Source organism: Dama dama, chromosome 6 (genome assembly GCF_033118175.1).
Source record: "Dama dama isolate Ldn47 chromosome 6, ASM3311817v1, whole genome shotgun sequence".
In the NCBI taxonomy this organism is placed as follows: domain Eukaryota; kingdom Metazoa; phylum Chordata; class Mammalia; order Artiodactyla; family Cervidae; genus Dama; species Dama dama.
The window spans coordinates 14,561,763-14,580,638 of record NC_083686.1 but is presented as its reverse complement, the minus strand read 5'-3'; the positions used below and the strand labels follow the sequence as shown (position 1 = coordinate 14,580,638).

General features: G+C 36.8%; 2 protein-coding genes across 3 annotated transcripts in view; one reads left to right on the top strand and one right to left on the bottom strand.

The window, feature by feature from the left end:
* The window catches only part of NUDT9 (nudix hydrolase 9), a 35,898-nt gene extending 26,680 nt beyond the window's left edge, over positions 1–9,218 (top strand). For both annotated transcript variants that reach the window (XM_061145538.1, XM_061145536.1), the window contains exons 7-8: positions 860–944; positions 6,283–9,218. In XM_061145538.1, coding sequence (XP_061001521.1) covers positions 860–944; positions 6,283–6,458 — 261 coding nt within the window. In that variant the 3' untranslated portion in view covers positions 6,459–9,218. The remainder of the gene's footprint in view (positions 1–859; positions 945–6,282) is intronic.
* Positions 8,377–18,001, bottom strand: SCPPPQ1 (secretory calcium-binding phosphoprotein proline-glutamine rich 1). Its single transcript, XM_061145554.1, has 7 exons — positions 17,941–18,001; positions 16,211–16,243; positions 16,043–16,120; positions 13,813–13,857; positions 12,957–12,983; positions 11,040–11,069; positions 8,377–8,433 (listed from the first exon to the last, which is right to left on the bottom strand). The coding sequence occupies exons 1-7, from the start codon at positions 17,995–17,997 to the stop codon at positions 8,377–8,379; spliced, it is 327 nt and encodes a 108-aa protein (XP_061001537.1). The 5' UTR covers positions 17,998–18,001.
* Positions 18,002–18,876: the final 875 nt, after the last annotated feature.

The following is an 18,876-nucleotide window of genomic DNA, read 5'->3' as shown; positions in this document are numbered from 1 at the left end:
GATCCAAGTCTTTTCATGTATCAAGAGCTTAAATATTGGTCTTTACTAACCTTGTTTATAGATCTTTGTTTAACTAGAAGAATCTATCTTTGTATGTCTGAAACTGTAATCATGGGAATTATTTTTAAATTGGCACATAATTGTTTTACAGCATTAGTTTCTGCTGTCCAGCGGCATGGATCAGCTCTATGTATATCCCCTCCTTGAGTCTCCCTCTCACACCCCCGGCAGAAATTATTAAAACAGAAAAATACTTACATGAAGAGTCTTAAAAAAAAATCATATGGCCCAAATATGATTATTTTCACATTCTGAAATTAGAATCTGAGGTGCTGAGGGTTTTGTGAATGTTAGAGCTACCTCAGAATGTTCTTGAGAATATTGTTTCCTGGGAAATTTATGTATTTAAAAAAATATTTTGTTCGTTTGATGCTATTATAAATGGAATCACTTTACTTTCTTAATTTCATTTTCACATTGACTTTTTTTGACCACTTTTTCTGTTTGAGGAATCTTAGTTCCCCGACTAGGGGTTGAACCTGGGCCCTGGTGAAGGCACCAAGTCCTAACCACTGGACCACCAGGGAATTCCCTCCCTGGGACATTTAGAACAAGCATGTGGAATGTTACATTAAAGGTTCTGTAATATTTGCATTTCTTTTGTGTGTGTGTGTGATAAAAAGCACATAGCATATACTATGCCCACTTAACCATTTTTTAAGTGTACAATTAATTAATGTTAATTAAATGTGCATTGTTTTGCAATGGATATTTCTGATTCTGAAGAAGGCAGCACGCTCTGCGACCATTTCCTTTTCACCCTAAACTTTTTTTTCATCTGTCTCCTTCTAAAAAATAGATATATAAAGGTTATGTTGATGATCCTCGAAACACTGATAATGCATGGATGGAGACAGAAGCTGTGAATTACCATGATGAAACAGGTAATTTTACTAATGTTTATTAAACTAACTGAATTAGTGGATCAATTTGTCAAGCACCCTACCTGGACACAATTAAATCTGGACTATTTCAGTATTTTAAGTCAATCATCTAGTGATTATAGAAGTATATTTGTATGAAATCAAATTGTTGATATTAAAATAATATGTTAAAAAAATGAAAGAATATGTAGAAGAAAGCTTTAAAAGTGTTACCAGTAATGAATCTCCTTTAATCCACTGGTAGCATATAAAATCAAGGTTAAAATTATAAACTAATTATGTGCCTTAAAGTTGTCAAATTGTTTGAGTTCATTTGTATAAAACAAAAGCAAAAACAACTGGAGATTTGGGTAGGAAGTATGGGTATAATAAAGGAAATGGGATTTATGTCTGTCTTAATGTTTGAAATAATTTTATAATAATCATGTACTCTTAAAATGCAAAATAATACCAAAAAAATTGCAACTATTGAGCAAACTTCAAATGGATGATTTTTTTCTGGTCAAAGGATTTAAAAAATTTAGCAGGTGGGTGGAAATCTTTTATTATAAAAAGAAAGGGGGAATCTGCTATTTAGAAAATTAATTACAATTTTAATATATATGGAGTGGCTTCTCTTGAAACATTTTACTGCTAAATTGGATGACCTTTTAGATACTTTGTTTTCATCTGTAGCATAATGATGTGGTACCATATCAGAGAACTAATTGTTCCATTCATGGTTCCTTTCTGAGCTGTATTGTTGGTGGAAAAATGGAGGGGGAGAGACTGGTCATGTCTAAGATCTCAGGCGAGTCCTTGGGATGGACTGCCAAGTGAGAGTCCTTGGCTTCATGCAGGAAGGAATTCAAGAGCGAGCTGAAGCAGAGTGAACACAGATTTATTCAGGGAGGTACACACTCCAAAGACAGAGTGTGGGCTGTCTCAGAAAGCAAGAGACTCTGAAATATGGGGTGTTTGGTTTTTATGGGCTGGATAATTTCATAGGCTAATGAGTGGGAGAATTATTCCAGCTATTTTGGGAAAGGGGGAGGGGATTCCCAGGGATTGGCTCACACTCACTTTTTGACCTTTTATGGTTAGCCTCAGAACTGTCCTGACTCCTGTGGGTGTGTCATTTAGGATATGCTGATGTATTATAATGAACATATAATGAGGCTCAAGATCTAGTCTGCCATCTTGGACCTAGTTGGGTTTAACGAGTTTATATTGTGTCTTCAATGGCTGTATCATTCTTTTAAAGGTTGTGCCTTACTCTGTTCCTGTCTCAGTATAACCTTGTGCAAATCACATGTTCTCTTGGACTCAGTTTTTTCCTTAAAAGATGGGCTGCAACTAGAAGATTTGTCACTTTTACATTCTTGCTGAACTTGGGGGAACTCCCAGCACAAATTTCATTACTTCTCTACAACAACTCTAGCCAAAGTATTAGAACAATTCATTTTGGTATTAAGAACTTAAATATTTCAGAGGGAAAAATAATGCATATGCAATTTAGAAGCAGGTCTCTGCAACTTAAGTAGTGATACATTTGTTAGCTATTTATTTTTGAAGTTAAAAAACAATGACTGATCCTCTAGTGGTTGATTATATAGTGTCTGAGTTGTTCAAATCACTGTTTTCACTGTTTCATTCTTTATCTAAACTTAAAAAAATTTTTGCAGTCTGATAATTTCAAATCTCTGCCATATCTGGCCTGATTCTGATCCTTTGTCTCCTCAGACTGTGGTCTTTGCCTTTTAGCATGCCTTCTAGTTTTTTTGGAAGGTGAACATGATGTATCTAGTAAAAGGGACTGAGGCAAATAGACCTCTAGTGTGAGGTTTTATGTTTGTCTAAACATAGCTAGAAGTTAGGCTATACTTATTATTTGCTATAATTGTAGGTGTCAGAGACCAAAATTTCCTCCCAGTGTTTTTGTTTTCGCCTCCTTTCATTTTTTGATGTCCCTAGAGACTACTTAGGGAGAAGGCAATGGCAACCCACTCCAGTACTCTTGCCTGGAAAATCCCATGGTCAGAGGAGCCTGGTAGGCTGCAGTCCATGGGGTGGCGAAGAGTCGGACACGACTGAGCAACTTCACTTTCACTTTTCACTTTCCTGCATTGGAGAAGGAAATGGCAACCCACTCCAGTGTTCTTGCCTGGAGAATCCCAGGGATGGCGGAGCCTGGTGGGCTGCCGTCTATGGGGTCGCACAGAGTTGGACACGACTGAAGTGACTTAGCAGCAGCAGCAGAGACTACTTAAATAAGGTCTGAGCCATGCAGTTCTTTCAGTTAATGCTCTCTTGTTATTTTATGGACTCTCTATTGCTGTGGTGGTAAGTTGAGAGTGATGCTAAAAGTTCAGCTTCTCTGAGCTGGTGCCAGATCGAATCTTGGAGACAGAGTTTTGGGTGAAGTAGAAAAGTATAGCTTCCTTTGCCAAGCAAAGGGGGTCATAGCAGGCTCCTGTGCAGATCCAAGAAGAGTTGTTGATTTTCAGTTTGTTTGTATTTTTTTGGTGTGAAGATGGGAGTGATGATTTGCAAGCTCTTTAAATGTCAGACATATAAAGTTTTTAAAATTTCCCTTTGTGTAGTTTATTAGTTGACCAGAGGACAGGATGCTTTCAGATGTTATTGGGTCTGATAAAGAGCGTGTTGGAGAACATTGTTATTTAGATGATCGTATTTTAATTTAACTTTTAGATTCGGATTTACTTCTTAATTCTGGTTCTCCATTGGTTATTGTTTATTGTATTTGCCATGAAGGTACACAAAGAGCTGTCATTTTAGCACTGGGATTTAGAAACCTTTGTGCTGAAATGGGCTTCCCTGGTGGCTCAGACAGTGAAGAATTCTCCTGCAGTGCAGGAAACCTGGGTTTGATCTCTGGGTGGGGAAGATCCCCTGGAGAAGGAAATGGCAATCCACTCCAGTATTCTTGCCTGGGAAATCCCATGGACAGAGGAGCCTGGCAGGCTACAGTCCATGGAGTCACAAAGAGTGAGTGACTAACACTTTCTCTTTCATGTGCTAAACTATTCGATTGATTCTTTTAAGAAGCAGTGTTATTATTTTATTATTACAAATGTAATCATTATAAAGGATATGTGTGTTTATAATGAGTTATTTAGAAAATAGGTGACATAAAGTGGAAACAATTTTAAAGCAGCAGTTATTTCATTTCCCAAAAATAATGACTATTAACATTTTGATTTATTTTCTTCCAGATTTTGTATAAATGTTTTTAAAATAAAAATGGGTTAACACTCTACATTCCTTTTTTTACTTACAATTTCACTTAATATATTATGGACATATTTCCATGTCAGAATGTGGAGAGCTGCTTCATTTTTAATGACCATATGGGAGTCCAGGGGACTCTTATCATTTATTTAATCTGTGCCCTCTCAATGGAAAGTTTGGTTATGTCCTCTTTTTCCTCTTTGTTTATAAATGGTGTTGTCTTGAATACTTCAGTAAGCTTGTCTTTTCATTTCCTTAGGGTAGTCCTTTGAAGTGAAATCATTTGGTTGTTTATGGTCTCCCTAGGGCCTCTTACAGAGTCTGGTGCATAAGAGGCAATCTGATATTTGTTGTATGAAAGTGAAGTCGCTCAGTTGTGTCCGATCCTTTGAGACCCCACGGACTGTAGCCTACCAGGGCTCCTCCGTCGATGGGATTTTCCAGGCAAGAATACTGGAGTGGGTTGCCATTTCCTTCTCTAGGAGATCTACCTGACCCAGGGATTGAACCCGGGTCTCCCGCATTGTAGGTAGGCAGATGGTTTGCTGTCTGAGCCACCAGGGAAGCCCACTTGCTTTTTAAAAGCTCTTGATAAATACTGCCGAACTGTCCTACAGAAATGTGCCATTTAGATTGCTAGTTGTGGTTGAAAACATTTATTTTTAATTTTTGATAATTATAAATATTTTAATATTATAATATTTTAATATTTTCATATAATATATTGATATTATTTAATATTAGTGTTAAATATTAATATTATATTATTTAATGTTATTTTATTATTATATAATATATAATAATATTATGAATATTTTAATAAATATTTATAGGTATATGGTTTCTGATTTGGTGTAATACTTGGAAAAGTGTACTTACCTTATGACTGACTCTAAGTGAATCATTTATAATTGTTTTCTTTCAGTTTTTAAATGTTTAAATCTAATCTCTCTGGAATTTTGATGTGAGGTTTCATGTTTAATGTTAACTCTTTTTTTTTTTTTTTAAGAGTAATATTTTTACTTTTTAAAGAGAAAAGCTGGACTTCCCTGGTAGTCCAGTGGTTAAGAATCTGCCTGTCAATACAGGGGACATGAGTTCAGTCCCTGGTCTGGGAAGATCCCACATGCCGTGGAGCAGCTAAGCCCACACGCCTCAACAAGAACAGCCACCTCAATGAGAAGCCCATGCTCAGTGATGAAGAGTAGCCCCCGCTTGTTGCAACTAGAGAAAGCCAACACAGAGCAACCAAGACCTAAGTGCAGCCATAAATTATTGTTCAGCCGCTCAGTCGTATCTGACTCCTTGCGACCCCATGGACTGCAGCATAAATACATGGACTGCAGCCATAAATACATAAATAAATAGATAGAGTGGTATTGGAGAAGACTCTTGAGAGTCCCTGGGAAAGCAAGGAGATCCAATCAGCCAAAATCCTAAAGGAGATCAGTCCTGAATATTCACTGAAAGGACTGATGCTGAAGCTGAAGCTCCAATACTTTGGCCACTTGATGCAAAGAACTGACTCATTGGAAAAGACCCTGATGCTGGGAAAGACTGAAGGCAGGAGGAGAAGGGGACGACAGAGGACAAGATGGTTGGATGGAGTCACTGATTCAATGAACATGAGTTTGAGCAAGCTCCGGGAGATGGTGAAGGACAGGGAAGCCTGGCGTGCTGCATTCCATGGGGTCGTAAAGAGTTGAACATGACTGAGTGATTGAGCTGAACTGAGAAAGAGCAAGAGAGAGAGAGAAGCTTTTTTTTTTTTGGCTGTACCCTGTGGCATGTGGGATCCTAGTTCCCTGACCAGGGACTGAGCCCACACCTTCTGCATTGGAAGTGCAGATTCTTCACCACTGGACCGCTAGGCAAGTCTGAGAAAAGCTTTCTTATTGGTACCTTTACTTGAAATTTAGAAACTTGGTTAAAATTTGGGCATTTGGGAAATTTGGAATATTCTCATTTTTAATTCAGTCTGCCACTTAATATAATGATGACTTAAGATTATTTTGAGTAAGAATACTTGAAGGTACAGGATTATGCAGAAACAGAAGTGACTAAATAAATTGCATTTTCTTGATGATGTTTTTTCTTTGGTAACCAGGTGAAATAATGGATAACCTCACCTTAGAAGCTGGAGATGATGCTGGAAAGGTGAAATGGATGGACATCAGCGATAAACTCAAGCTTTATGCTAGTCATGCTCAGTTCATCAAGCTTGTAGCAGAGAAACGAGATGCACACTGGAGTGAGGACTCTGAGACTGGCTGCCCTGGCTAATAGCTCACAGTCTCCATGTAAGCCAAAAGCCAGGAACGGAGCGTGGACAGAGAAGAAGACAGTATCAGAATTCATATATAAAAAGGGCAGGGCAGGGCACTTGGAAATTACTTTATTCATTAAATGACAGGCAGTTAGGTTTTGCATCAGAATAAAATTAGCAGGTGTGGTGAAACAACACAGAATTTTCTGCTCTTCTGTCAAAAGTGCTATAAACAATCATTTTGTATGTATTCTACTTAAGCATGGCTTAACCCAAATTGAAACAACTGATGCTCTTTGAAGAATCAGAATTCGAACAAAGATAAATTTAGATAAATTTCTATTCAGCCATAATTTCTGCTTTCTGTGTAATTCTTGTTTGTCAGTTTTGTTTTTCCCCATTGACTTTTGAGGTATGAAGGATATTCCTGCCATATCAAGCGTCTCTCAGAGGAGTGCCAATCTCCATTGTCTAATCTGATTTATCTTTAAATTATTTGGTTCACGCTTTGCTTTATATGATCTTGTTGAAGCTGGTTTCAAAAACGGAAACCTTTTGTATTCTTGACTTTAGAGTTGTAAGTTATATGAGGAAATTTGAGTCACTCTTTTAGTCGAAAAATATCAAGATCAATGAACAAGAGATCATGTCCTCCTTTCCAAAAATTCTGAATTACAAAAATGTGTCCAGAAAACTAGTAATTTAAATTTATGTATGCATTCCACTCTACTGTAACTGTGGGAAAGGCTACCCACTCTAGTATTCTGTCCTACAGAATTCCATGGACTGTATAGTCCGTGGGGTCGCAAAAGAGTTGGACACGACTGAGCGACTTTCACTACTGTAACTATATGTACCATAAATGAATTAAAAATGATGTTCAGAAAGGAAGTGAAATGAGATGGAGACAGGAGGTCTTTGGGAGTTAAAGTGTCTTGTTAGGAAGGGATTGTTAAGGACTGACTTAAGTTTTTGAAACTCACTGTTAACATTGTCATTCCTTGAGGAAAGGAAAGAGTTTATGTTCCAGGTGTTCTTGGAAGCAGGAAAGTGGAAGGAAAACAACACTGCCTTGTCTCAGTGGACATTTATATAACTTTCTGGCCTATATAGCCATTGGGAAAGTCCCATAGTGCTAACACCTATAGACCTGAGGTAGGGACTGTCATAATTCCATCCTCATTCCTGTTGGACTGTAGACGGGTCATCTGAAGAAAAGGTGGTTTAGGGAATAGAGGCATGGTTGTTTTCTTCAGATGTCTGAAAAAGGTATTAGGCTTACGCTGTAGCTAGAGAACAAAAATGAGGGCTAAGATAAATTAATAAAAAAAGGTTTCTGTTTTTTTTTTTTCTTTTGCCCCCCTTATTTAGTGTCAAAGCTCTTGGTGGTAAACTTGAACCGAACTGACAGGAGGCTTTTTTCCCTCTGTTTTGCTGAGAAACATTAGAATGTTTGATTTCAGGTTGTTGCCTCAAACCCCTCTGAAAGAGTTATAAGGTTTATGTTCAGTATTAGTTTTCTAAAATCCATAAAATCATGGTCCTTGGGTGTGTAATACAGGACTTGTGCTTGACAAAGGTGGTCTGCTCACTGAGTGAAGGGTAGGACAACCTTGACTCAGTGTGAAAGAATTTGATTCTACTTTCACTGTTTGACAGGAAGAAGTTGCTTCTTAGTGACACGGAATAGGATTTTCTAGAACAAGCTGCTCACAAAAGCTCTTGAAAAAGCTTGAGTACTTGCCTGAAGAATGACATTTACTTATGTTTTAATAGTTTTGATGCATCTAAACTGACATTGGTAAAGATTTTAGGTTATATTAAAAATTATCTTTAAAGAATAACTAAAGCACATGATCCATAGATAATAAATTTTTTGTTGCATTTTATAGTTTTCATTGGAACATTTACAAACTATGCAAAGTGATAAAACTGCTATACACTGTAGATAGGGTAGAAGTAGATAATCTCATTGTAAGTATCCAGCACCATCTATAATAGAGAAAAAACAGATTAAAATTTTAGTTTAAGACATTTCTGGAGGAATATCTGCTCCTATAATAGGTGATATTGCCTTCACATTTGCTTTTCTTATATTTTACATATAAGGAACATTTTTGTTTTTTAGAGACACTTAGTAAAATAAATAGTGTGGATACCATTTCTTGAATATCTATATTATATCTCTCAATCCTCACAAGAATCCTGTGAAGTTAGGTGGTTATTATTCCCACTTCACAGAAATTTAGAGAGGTTGCTCCAAGGTTTATTCAGTAAGCAACAGAGCTGGGTTTTGCTAGGTCCCAGAAACAATTCTCTGTCTTTTGTATTCCTTACTGAGGTTACGAAGCTTTTATTATTTCTTACTTTAAGTTTGTAGTTTGGTAGATTCTTTATTACTTAAGCAATACTCATGTTATCCATAGTATATCTATGGCTTGTTACTTGAAATTTAAGGGCCACATCTGATTTGCCTAGTGTTAGTGAATTTGTTGGCATAATCATGGCCCAGAGACAATTTGATAATATCTTAACCTACAGATGAGTGGTTGCACCCAGTGTTTGTCTTGGTAGCAGGTGTTCTTAAGACTTTAAAGCATTTCAAACTCAAATAGAAGCAAGATACTAAATCTGCTAAAGAGGGCACCTAAAATTTCTAACCACTTTCAGAGGCTAAGTGCTACTCTGTCTTACAGTATAAGGACTTGTGGTGGTTGCTGTTATTTTCCAAAATATTTGTGAAGTTTTAATAAATATATTGATTTTAAAGTACATCATTTGAAGAAGCACTTGTAATTTATTTGGTCTTGTTTACATCTACTTTAATCATATTATTAACATCAGTATGGGGCTATTAAACTCTTAGGATAAAAGTATTTAAAATGTATAATAATGCTTAAAAGATACTTGGAGGGACTTCCTTGGTGGTCCAGTGGCTAAAACTCCATGCTCACAACACAGGGGGCCTGGGTTTGATCCCTGGTCTGGAAACTAGATTCCACATGTTGCAATCAAGAGTTCACATGCTGCAACTAAAAAAGCACCCTGCAAGCCACAATGAAGACTAAAGTTTCAAAGTGCCAGCCACAACTAAGACCTGACACAGCTAAATAAATAATTAAAAAAAAAGATATTTGGAGATTTTACTCACCGTATAACTTCTGACCTAGTAGTAAGAGAATTATTTCTGCCAAAATAAACAATATAGATTATAATTACTAGGTATTTTTGCCATCATTTTTTTCTTGCCTCCTCCCATGTCTCCCATATTGTGTTTATTTAACATTGATGGATTAGTATTGGTACAGTCATGTGTGTTGGGAGATAGAAAATAATGTGGTTCTTTTATACCTAAATGCTGATAAATTGGACCATTAAGTGTCTTTTCTGCAACACAGAGCTTAATTCCTCTCACTTCACCCTTAGTGGCCTGATAAGATCATTTGAAGTGGTAAGAAACAGAGTAAGTACTTTGGGGCAATGAAGCTTTGTCAGAAGGAAATCTTGGGTGAAATCCAGTTTCTTTCTCAAAATTCATATTGAGAATATTTTGATTCATCAGTTTCTCTTGAGATAAGTTAAAATAAATACATACTGTATATAATTTTCAGTTAGTTCAGTTGCTCAGTTGTGTCCGACTCTGCGACCCATGGACTGCAGTACGCCAGGCCTCCCTGTCCATCACCAACTCCCGAAGTTTACTCAAACTCATGTCCACAAGTCGGTGATGGCATCCAACTATCTCATCCTCTGTCATCCCCTTCTCCTCCTGCCCCCAATCCCTCGCAGCATCAGGGTCTTTTCCAACGAGTCAGTTCTTTGCAGGTGGCCAAAGTATTGGAGTTTCAGCTTCAACATCAGTCCTTCCAAAGAATATTCAGGACTGATCTCCTTTAGGATGGACTGGTTGGATCTCTTTGTTGTCCAAGAGAATCTCAAGAGTCTTCTCCAACACCACAGTTCAAAAGCATCAATTTTAATTTTATTTGACATGAATTTAGATATTTAAAAGGAATATACCTTTTTGGTCTCTTTCTCTCTTTTATATATATTTTAAATGAAAGCAAACTTGGGTGAGAATCAGAGTCGAAGTCTCAAGGTTTGTAGAGTTTCCATCGAGAGTGCTGAGGCTTTTGTGTTAAGGACATTTGTTGCCTTGCCTGGAGATGAGAGCATTTCTAGATTTGGTAGTTTCAGAGCGGGCTCCGTAAGACAAAAATAAGCTTGAGGTAAAATTTACTGTTTGAAATTTCTTAACGTAATTTCTGTAAGCTGAAATTTCATCAAATGCTATGGGCATTATGAAAAGAATGCCTTTTTAGACCTGCTGAAATTCTGATCTAAAGATCTTGGAGGAAAATGAGTTTATAACTCATGAGTTTTACCTTAGGTAGATTGCTTGGGTTCCATTCTGCCATAAATTTTTATGGTTCAGAAGAATTATTCTTACATTTGCAGAGATTAAATATCACTTGCTTTTATCAGTATAACCATAGCAAAAAAGTCTTACCCAAAGAAGCCCTAAAAAAAATTATTGAGATAGCTTCAGCCCATTAAGTAGAGTTGTAGTTTATAGTAGCTTAAAAATAAATACTTACCCTAAGTTGGTTCAAGATAGAAATGATTAACTGTGAAAGAAAAAGATACCAAGGATCAGTGAAAACAATGGGTTTACCTTTTAGCTTATTTTTAACTTAGTATGTATGTAAGCTAATATATTTTCTATATGAAAATCTTTGTTTTTGCTGAAAAATTAATTCCATTTTGCTGCTTATGTTTTATTTATGCAATGTAAGATTTTAAAATGAATATGCAATGTTTAGGTTTGAACTCCCTTAATTCATAGAACTGTTTTTTTGTAACTGCCTTGTAATGGTATTCACTATATCTGAAATACAGAAAATTGATGTGAATGGTTGAGAAACTGGCTGTATACACTTACATACAAATGCTATCTTTCTTAAATTATATGTGAATTCCCTGTGTGAATGATACTTGAACCAGAATCTTAGGACAGCTATGATTTTGCTTCAAGGATTTGCTCATGCAAGCAGTTTCACTGGTTAAGTATTGCTTCGTAGCTTTCATGTGGTCCTGTTTTAAGAGATTGGCAGCTTGCTTGAGGAATTGACCACTGTGTCAAAAACGCAAATGCCTCTATTTATAGTGCCGTCCATCCCAACATATATGCAAGAATGTGTAAGCTAAACACTGATCTGTTTATTCTTAGGCAAGAACAATGCCCTTAAATAAAGTTCAGAAAAATAAAGTATAGGTATTACCAAATCAGATTTGGTAACTTTTGAATAAGTCATATGTGTGAGGAGTCAGTATTTTCACTGGAAGAGACTGGAGGTAAATCAATACATCTACCCAAGGTCACACAGTTAATTTAAAGATGAGCTTAGAATCTAGACTTACCCACCAGAGGCCAATGCTCTTTTAGCCATGTTTTGACGTGAAGGTGAACTTGCCAATTTTGGAATCATCAATAATTAATTATTGACAGTAGTTTCCCCAAACATTTTTAGAATATGTATTCCTATATATATGCATATATATAAATTCTAACATGATTAGGAGTATGCTAGAATTTTTATGGTTTACATTTGGAAATGGACTGTCATAATGCTTAGAGTGGATTGTAGAAAGAGCACTAATTAAAACTTGGCTTCCACTCTTATTTAGTTTGACCTTAAAGTTTTTGGAACACTTAAATATTCCTCAAGGTGATTGCCTTTAAATAATCTGTATAGACAAATCCTGAAAAGTTTTACCATAGGCACACAATGATTTAGGCCTAACTTTCTGCCATTTTTATGAAATACTGCAGGTCTCTAATTCTAAGATGCCATCAACTATAAAGTATACCATTTAGTTAATGATGCATCTTAAAGAAAAAGATATCCCAGGTTAAATACATCCATTGTGAGATGTGTCTAGATTTCAGAAAATGTTTGTGTGCAAAGTAAGTGGGAAATGAAATTTTTTAGTTTTCTCTTTTTTAACTCCCAAGTGATTTACCTATGTTTTCATAAACTGCGATTCAAAATAATTATATCAATAAAGGGCCTCATTAAAAAGTTGAACTTTGTGCTGTTCTGTAAAAAATTATCTATTGGGATTTAGGTTTTATTATAATATATTATGCATTTATGCAAATGCTTCATTAGTGAAGAAATAGTCAAGTCTATTTCATCTCTCCTAAAGTAGTTTCTTCTATACCTCTTAAATCTTTTGACTCTTCACCTTCATCCTCATCAGTGATAGAAGAGGTTATTTTGTCAGTTTATAGTTTGGAGGAGATGAATAAGTCAATGTAGAACTATTTGCATGCATTGAGATAGCTTTCTGGCTTTGAACTTAACAACTGTGCTTTATTTCATTTCCAAATGAACTGGATTAATGACAGTAATTTGAATGATGAACTGGCTCATCTTAAATGTAATGTGTTGTTGTAGGTGTTGAATGTAGTATTTTTTATAAACTTTATAGATTAACAGAGCAGTATTTACCGCTATGAGATCATTAAGTGTCAGGACCTAGAATAAAGAAGATACAATCAAATAATCAAGAAATTATAATTCAGCATTTTATCTTTTGTATGTTATATAGTTTATAATAACTTGATTAATGAAAACAAGCTTTTTGGAATTCTTAGCATATATAAAATTACATCAGTAAGATTGACAGTCACTGATATTTTAAGGCTCCTCCTTCCCCCCCATGCCATGGTACCCATCCAGCCTTCACACCTGCTATCTCTGGAAACATATAGTCCAAATTTTTGTTGTTGTTGTTGTTGTTGACTACAAATGTAGCTGGGATTTCTTGGAAAGATGATGAAACCTACGCTTACGAGGTTGGAAAAAAGACTATTTGGGAATCTTTTTTTTTTTGGCAAGACTCACAGCTTGCAGAATCTTAGTTCCTTGACCAGGAATGGAACCTGGGCCTATCAGTGAAAGTGCCCAGTTCTAACCACTGGACACCAGGAAATTCCCAACAACTTCACAACTTTAAAAATATAATTTCCTATAATTGTAATAGAAGTATCGTTAAAATTTTGAATTAACATGCTGTGTTATACACTGTTTTTTGGTTTGTGACTTTGTCATTCTGTGTAATTTTTCCTCATCCAGTAAAGTCTTGTCAAAAGTAAAATTTACATAATCCTTTTATACCATAACCATAAGCTTAAATCTAGTTCAGAGGCTTCATTAATAGTTCCCACTAATGGTCCCCAAAGGATAATGAGAACCTTTATTTTTGGTATCAACTTCCTTTCCAAATGAATCTCAAGAGTTTTCAAGTTTTTTGTTTTGTACTTATTTAAATACTTTCTTAAAGGAAAACTTTAAGTATAGTTACCTGATTTGGATTATTAGGAAATGGAAAAGGAAGAGGAATTGGAATCTACAAAAAAAGGGGGGGAGGGGAAGTGAGTGGTGAATAAAACAAAGCAGAACATTTTGTTTTAGCTTTTTTCCCTCATGATTTCCCTCATTGATTACTCATCTGTCCATCCACCCACCCAGTATTTATTGAGCAATTATATGCTCTCATGGAGCCCACCTTCTAGTTGGTTGAAATTAGGCTTTAGAGTGAACTTCAAGTCATTTTTTTTCTTTTAAAAAGTATGCTTATGTTGCTTAATTAGTCAAACCTAAAGCCCAGAAGCCCTCCCTATGTGTTGATAGTTCCTGTAGGCCATCTTTGCCTGGTTTTTAATGCTGTTCTGCCATCTGGTGGAAGGAAGAGAGTCTGTTTCAAATACTAGTAATTCTTTTTATTGCCACATGTGTGTGCTAAGTCACTTCTGTCGAGTCCAACTCTTTGCGATCCTGTATACTGTAGCCCACCAGGCTCCCTCTGTCCATGGGATTCTCTGGGCAAGAATTACACATAGATTTACATAATTTTAGGCATATGCTTTTAGTAGCAATTAATAAATTCGAATTATAAACCAAGGCTCCAGGGTTTTGCATCAATTTAAAACAAATCTTACTTATTTCAGCCAAAAAAACACCAAAAAACAAAAAACAGTGTGCCTGGAAACAAAATAAATAGCAGTTAGTTATAAATGCAAGAACTTAGAAATTTAGTGTCTTAAGAGTCCATTGCATTCAGTCCTTATGCTTCGGTTGTGTCTGACTCTTTGTGACCCCATGGACTGTAGCCTGCCAGGCTCCTCTGTCCATGGAATTCTCCAGGCAAGAATATGGGAGTGGGTTGCCATCCTCCAGGGTATCTTCCTGACCCAGGGATTGAACCTGCATCTCTTAGGTCTCCTGCACTGGCAGGCAGGTTCTTTACCACAAGTGCCACTTGGGAAGCCTAAGAGTCCATTGGGCCATGTGAAAACATTAAAGGGAAAGAATGTTCCATTGAGGACAGTCACGTTAGTGACAGTTTACAAAAGCCTACTTAAAGTGGAATTTTGAAATTTCAAAACAGTTTGAAATTAAATATAAGCAAAGGGAAGGTGTTTTGTTACATTTAAATATGAAAAAAATTATGCAAAGTTGTGTTTCTACTTTAAAAGTATTTAGATGATAGACAAGAAGTTAAATAAGATGCTATTTTAAAATGTGTATAAACTTTTCAAAGCAACATTGCCTAACTATTGTTTATTTTTCATGCGCCGGCCCATGTTGTAGCCTCATTGCCCTGGTTGTTCCCTGAGTTGCTGCATCCTCAGCACTGACTGTTCCGTGCCTGGAGTGCCTCACTCACGTCTCATAACCTGGCGTGGCTGCCTTTTCTCTGTGAATGGCCTCTGACACACAGCCTAAGTCAGTTGGTTTTGTATTTGCATTTAGAAGCACTTAGCAAATTATTGGGTTGGCCAAAAAGTTCATCGGGGTTTTTCTATTAAGATGTTACAGAAAAGCCTGAGCAAAATTTTTTGGCCAGCACAATGCATTTTTTTTTTTTTTTTTCATTTATGAATCTCTTTTCTTTATCAGATTGCGAGCTTACTCATGTTTTTTGTTTTTCTAGCAATCACTATAGACCACTTTATCTGGCAGACAGTAAATATTAGCCAAATGAATCCTGTCTGTCCCAATAAAGGTGTCTCTGTTATGTAGTTAGCGTTGTTCTGGCCTTTATTAAACAAGATGTAAGAATTCAGATATCAAGAGGTTGAAGAGGGTACAAGAAGAGCAAAATAATTCTATTGTTTGACCTGTGAGAAAAAATTAGGGGTGGGGAGGAGAAAAAACTTTTTAGAAAAGGCAACAAGGTGATTTAAAAGGAGAAAAAGAACAGGTAATATAGACAAAAGTCAGCATTCCCTTCCTGAAAGGAACTAAGTTCATCATAGTCGAGGTAATTCAGTATAAACACTTCTTTGATCGCAATGTAGGGAGAAGTTGGAAGAAGTCACTGAAGCCCTGGAGGGGGACACTCTGGCACACTGATCACTCTGGTCCCCGGGTCAAACTCTGCGAGCTGTGCAGGGAGGGAAGTGGGAATAGCTGCTACCTGCTGGTTTCATAATGCCTTTTATGTCTGTGTCCAAATTTGGAAAATGTGTTATAACCGTCATCTGACTAATAACCAGATCTAACTTGAGATTCCCCAAACCCATGCTTACCAGGGGCAGTTGTACAGGTGGGGGAAATGGGATCTGAGGGAAAAATGGTGCTCCTGGGGGTGGGTAAAAGTTAAATCTCTGTAACAAGAGACATGATATCAGTCATTTCAAACATTTAAAAACTTAAAATGATGAATATATCATTTGAAAATACAACCAGAAGTTTACCTGAGCACTGGAACTTCCTCCAGCTTGTTCAAGCTTGTAAAACAACAACAGCAACAAGGTAAAACAACATATGGCAATGCCTTATTCATTACAAAGAGGTTTGATTCTAAATGAGAACAGGCCACAAGCCACTATCAAGCATTATACTCATCAGCAATGTACCTTTCCCTCTGGAATAAAAAGCAGTTGAGTCTAATGTACAAGCTGTTATATTTAAAATGGATAACCAACAAGGATCTACTGTGTTGCACAGAGGACTGTGCTCAAGGTCATGTGGTAGCCTGGATGGGAGGGGAGTTTGGGTAGAATGGATGGATGGATGTATGACTAAATCACTTTGCTGTCTACCTGAAACTATCATAACATTGTTAATCATCTATACCCCAATATAAAATACAAAGTCTAAAGAAAAAAAAAAGCAGTTGAGTCTAATAGAGAAATTGAATTAATTTTTGTCCAGTAATGTAGACATTGTACTTTTTACCTTTAAACTTATTTCCAAAGAATATTCGTCTGTACATTTCATACGATTAGTTACATATCGGATGCCTCTTTATCTGCAAATCAGCAGTGTTCTCAATTTAATTCTCAAAGTTCAAAGTAGAGAGAGTATGGAAGTGTAAACTTAAATTTGGTATCCCCAAATAAAATGTTGAAAGCTTCCTCACTTCTCTGAGAGCTCCTTTGTTACAAAATGTGCAGGGAGCAGGTGTTCCTGCCTACTATTCATAGCTGTGCTCAGTCAGCTCAGCCCTGTCGGACTCTTTGTGGGCCCCCTAGACTGTAACCCGCCAGGCTTCTCTGTCCATGGGCTTCTCCAGGCAAGAATACTGGAGTGGGTTGCCATTTCCTACTCCAGGTGATCTTCCCAGCCCAGGGTTCGAACCGACGTCTGTTGGGTTGCCTGCATTGGCAGGCAGGTTCTTTACCACTAGTGCCACCTGGGAAGTCCTCCTTCTTCCTCGGTGCCCTACATATTCAGATCATAATAAACACAGCTTAAACTCACAGATCTCATTCGTATAGATGAGGAAGCATGTCTATAGTCAACATGAGACGAGTTGGAGTGAGGATACTGCAAATGAAGCAATTTAAACTGCCTAATTAAGACTTAGGTCAGTGTGGAATACTTGCTCTATATTGCAAAGTTTATTTGAGAGCTTCTTATATTCCAATTAGGACTCTTAAGTGCATTGATGCATTTTTATCATCCTTGCACAACTCTGAGGTAGTTCTTACAACTCATGATACAGGCTAGGAAGCCATGGGTTATTTCCTCGCTCAAGGTCGTACACCTTGCGGGACTTCCCTGGTGGCCTGGTGGCTAAGACTTTGTGCCCCTAGTGTGGGGGACCTGGGTTCGATCCCTGGTCTGGGAGCTAGATCCCATATGTCGCAACTAAGAGTTCGCATGCTGCAACTAAAATATTCCACATGCCACAATGAACTCAAAGATACTGTGTGCCACAACTAAGACCAGCTCAACCAAATATACATCTATCTACATACATATATATATTTTAAAAATATACATGCAGCTTGCAAATGGCATGCAGGGCTGGGATTTGTACTGGGAAGACCCTTGGACTGATGAAGAGTGGTAAATTCCTAGTTCTACAATTTTCCTGGAGTCCATTTTCCTCTTCCATGAAATGAAAAGATACAGGAAGTGTTTTCTAGGTACTGTTTCTAGGACAGAAATGAAATGGAAAATTGAGGGCAGTACTCACAGGGATGGGCAAAGCAGTGGCCGTAATCAAAAGGCCAGCCAGGAGAAGACATTTCATTCTGAAGGAAGAGTCTGGAATTGAAGGGTGAGGAGATCATTTTTAGTTTTTTTCCAGTTCTTATCCCTATTATTAATAGACTGTTTAGTCAGAGGTGTTGAAATAGTGATAGTGAGACTAAATTCTGCCCCTAGATCCAGGTTTTGTAAGCCTACGTCAGTGCTTTAAAAATGGTGTTTAGACAAGACGTGCATTCTCTGGTTCATAACATTACTTACTCTTACCACTCTTCTTTGTAATTTCACGGTTCAACATGTACTGCTTGGTCTCTGAAGTTACTCAAATTTGTGATCTCTACCCACATATCAAACATCAATATCATAGCATGCTTATTATCGGTGATATAGAACCACTGGCTCAAGTGAGATTTCTTATGTATACAAATAAAGTATACAAATAAATCCACTTTGAGCTTCTACCCCCATGAGATTTACCAGGTCTTCACATGGTAATACTGAAAATTACAATTTCTCAAGAAGAAAATGATATGGGGAAAGTCTTGAAAGGCATTTTGGATTGGTAGAGAAAATGCACATTATGAATAAATTCAATAAAGCAAGTCAATGTGGTCTTTACTGGCCAGCAGTTTCTGAAAGTAGACCTTTTTATGATCTTAAATTACATTTAATTCAGATTAACTTACCTTAGGAGTTTCAAACCAAATCACTGTACTCTGGAATTGAATTTTGGAAGAAAAATCAATTTCATCATACTCCTATTAAGACTTGTCTCCAGCATCTGAAGCAAGTTATATCTCTTGATATGCAAGTCACTCTTCAACTATTTTACCACATATGTACTCGAAACAACTCAGATTTATCTTTGGCTATTTCACTTTGCCCGAGTTTAGGCAGCTCATCTCCCTTTCCCCTTTTCATG

Excerpts from the sequence above, each read along its gene's own strand:
- SCPPPQ1 (XM_061145554.1), bottom strand. The coding sequence starts at position 17,997 with ATGAAATGTCTTCTCCTGGCTGGCCTTTTGATTACGGCCACTGCTTTG. Across the intron at positions 11,070-12,956 it reads CACTTAATGATCTCATAGCG|TTAATCATTTCTATCTTGAA; the intron begins GTAAATACTGCT and ends TTTCTTTCACAG. Across the intron at positions 8,434-11,039 it reads CTATCTTGAACCAACTTAGG|ATGGTGCTGGATACTTACAA; the intron begins GTAAGTATTTAT and ends TCTCTATTATAG.